The sequence below is a fragment of the Ursus arctos genome, unplaced genomic scaffold (genome assembly GCF_023065955.2).
Source record: "Ursus arctos isolate Adak ecotype North America unplaced genomic scaffold, UrsArc2.0 scaffold_18, whole genome shotgun sequence".
NCBI classification, from domain to species: domain Eukaryota; kingdom Metazoa; phylum Chordata; class Mammalia; order Carnivora; family Ursidae; genus Ursus; species Ursus arctos.
This window is the reverse complement of record NW_026622852.1, coordinates 48,884,998-48,887,984: the sequence shown is the minus strand read 5'-3', so window position 1 is coordinate 48,887,984 and position 2,987 is coordinate 48,884,998. Positions and strand designations below refer to the sequence as shown.

General features: G+C 38.9%; 1 protein-coding gene across 1 annotated transcript; it reads right to left on the bottom strand.

Moving 5' to 3' along the window:
- Positions 1-933, bottom strand: LOC113266615 (olfactory receptor 1361-like). Its single transcript, XM_026514349.3, has one exon. The coding sequence runs from the start codon at positions 931-933 to the stop codon at positions 1-3; it is 933 nt and encodes a 310-aa protein (XP_026370134.2).
- Positions 934-2,987: the final 2,054 nt, after the last annotated feature.

Below are 2,987 nucleotides of genomic sequence, written 5' to 3'. Positions count from 1 at the left end.
TTAGAGCGTTTTTCTTCTGAGTAGTTTTCCCAGAGCCCCCTTCATATCCCTGTTTCTTAGGCTGTAGATGAAGGGGTTCAACATGGGGGTCACCACCGTGTACATTATTGAGAAGACTCTGTCCTTTCCACCTGAGGGGGATGATGGAGGACATAAATAGACCCCAATAGCTGTGCTATAAAATAGAGAGACCACAGAGAGGTGGGAGGTGCAGTTGGAGAAGGCCCTTTGCTTACCCTTTGTGGAATTGATTCTTAGGATAGCCAAAGCAATATAGAAGTAAGATGTAAGGATGCAGATGAAGGGTCCAATCAGCAATGTTCCTGCCACAAGGATGAGCACTAGGTCATTGACATAAGTACTGGAGCAAGCCAGATTCAGGAGTGGGACCAGATCACAGAAGAAATGGGGGATGATATTGGGGCCACAGAAAGAAAGCCTCATCACCAGGAGGGTATGCACTAGGGCATGGAAGGTAGTGACCACCCATGACCCAGTCACCAACAGGATACACCGTCGGAAGTTCATGGTCATGGCATAATGGAGGGGGTGGCTGATGGCCACATAGCGGTCAAGTGCCATCACAGCCAGGAGAAAGTTGTCCAGATCTGCAAATAGGCCAAAGAAATAAAGCTGTGTCAGACACCCATCATAAGAAATCAGTTTACTTCCTGAGCCAATATTATCTAGCATCTTGGGAATTATTGTGGAGACAAAACCAATGTCAGAAAAGGACAGGTTAGCTAGGAAGAGGTACATGGGGGTGTGGAGGTGTAGGTCAGAGGTAATGGCCAGGATGATGAGCAGGTTCCCCACAGTGGTGACCAGGTACATGGCCAGAAAGAGCCCGAACTGGAGAGGCTGCTGCTCTGGCCGCTCAGAGAGGCCCACGAGAAGAAATTCATAGATGCTGGTCTGGTTTCTTCTGTCCATGTCTGGAATTCTGTATGAAACAAATTTTTATTATAAGTAGAAAAAAGGATAATAATGCTGTGTTGAAAGTATTTCATATTCATATTAGAAACATCATGTGGTTTAGACAGTTCTGTTTTGGCAAAGCTCAAATTTATAATTGGGTGTGTTAAAAAAGACCATTTGGATCCATCTCTGTAAAGTTATAGATTGACGTCAGCACCTGACCAGCTATCCAAGTCTCCTTCAAACTATTCCAGCTGTCCCCATGACACAGGGCAGTACAAGTGTGCTCTGATCCCACAGATCCCATCTGTTTTTTTCACTGAAGAATAATATAATTAAGTAAATAATGTTTTAATTACATTTAAAAATTAAAGTGAAATGAAAATAATTAATAATATATAATTATATATAATAATTATAAATAATTATGTAATCAGTTTAAGATTTTTTACGGTAAAATTTGAGAACAACATATATATTTATAATTCCATTTTTGATAAAATTAAATTTACTCCATCCAGGTCCGTTTTTTTAAAGTTCCCAGTTCTTTGGGGCGCCTGGGTGGCTCAGTTAGTTAAGCCTCCAACTCTTGATTTTTGCTCAGGTCATGATCTCAGGGTCATGGGATCCAGCCCCATGTCCGGCTCCCACTGGGCGTGGAGCCTGCTTAAGATTCTTTCTGCCTCACTGGAGGAGATAATGCTAAGTGAAATAAGTCAGGCAGAGAAAGACAATTATCATACGGTTTCTCTCATCTATGGAACATAAGAACTAGGAAGATCGGTAGGAGAAGAAAGGGATAAAGAAAGGGTGGAATGAAGCATGAGAGACTATGGACTCTGAGAAACAAACTGAGGGCTTCAGAGGGGAGGGGGTGGGGGAATGGGATAGACTGGTGATGGGTAGTAAGGAGGGCACATATTGCATGGTGCACTGGGTGTTATACACAACTAATGAATCATCGAACTTTACATCAGAAACCAGGGATGTACTGTATGGTGACTAACATAATATAATAAAAAAATATTACTATAAAAAAATAAAATAAAACTCTAGGAACTAAAATTAAAAAAAAAAGATTCTCTCTGCCTCTCCCTCTGCCCCTCCCCCCATGTTCCCTCTTTCTCTCTCTCAAATGAATAAATTTTAAAAAACCTTTAAAAATAAGTACATTCATTTTTTTCATTCATTCCAACTTTATCAAGATAAAATTAACAGATAAAAACTGTATATATGCAAGGTATGCAGTGTGATGTTTTAATATACATATTCATTGTAAAATGATGATCACAGTCAAATTAATTCACACATTTTTTGCCTTAGAGAATGTAAATATCCAATTTGGCAGTTACAGTTCTCATGGTAAATGAAGGTATTGATATTTTTGGCTTATACATCTGTCTCTTGTGAGTGTTATTGATGTGAGTCAGTCCATTTCAATTTAACCAACGCTTAGATAAAATCCAGTTTCTATACTTGGCAAACCTAATGGCTTCAGACCATGATTATTATTCTGAGAGGCATGGACTCTTTTCTTTCTGGTATCTCTCTCTCAGCTGCCACCAAGTCCAGACTCAGGAGCTTAGCAAATAGCAGGAAGTACAGTGATATAATTCATTGTATTCATTTAACCATATCACCTTTATAGTCAGAATCAGAAATAAAGGAACATGTATTCCAGTTTTTGCTTTTCTTGCTCAAAGGTAATTAACCTTCAGGAATCTAATTATTTACTGGAAACATACAGCCCATCATAGACAATTCCATTGATTCCAAATGAAAAATTTATAAAAACAAATTAATATTCTCAGAATTCTTCTGATATTCTAAAACAATTGACTTTTGAGAAAAAGGTCTTTTGGTTTCAACTTTATTAGGATAGATGGCCTAACACTATGGCTAGTGGTCCAAGCTGTGGGAGGGTGTCATACCACGTAAGGGCATTTCCTATACTTCTCAAAATTGAATCCCCGCTATATCTATATACTTAAAAGTGCTACATGAGACTCATTTATTTGTCTCCAAGGAGAGTATTTAGGTTGCATAGCGTAAAGGGAAAAGTTTAGTTT

Bases quoted from the DNA above. Each gene is read 5' to 3' on its own strand.
- LOC113266615 (XM_026514349.3), bottom strand. From the start codon at position 933: ATGGACAGAAGAAACCAGACCAGCATCTATGAATTTCTTCTCGTGGGC.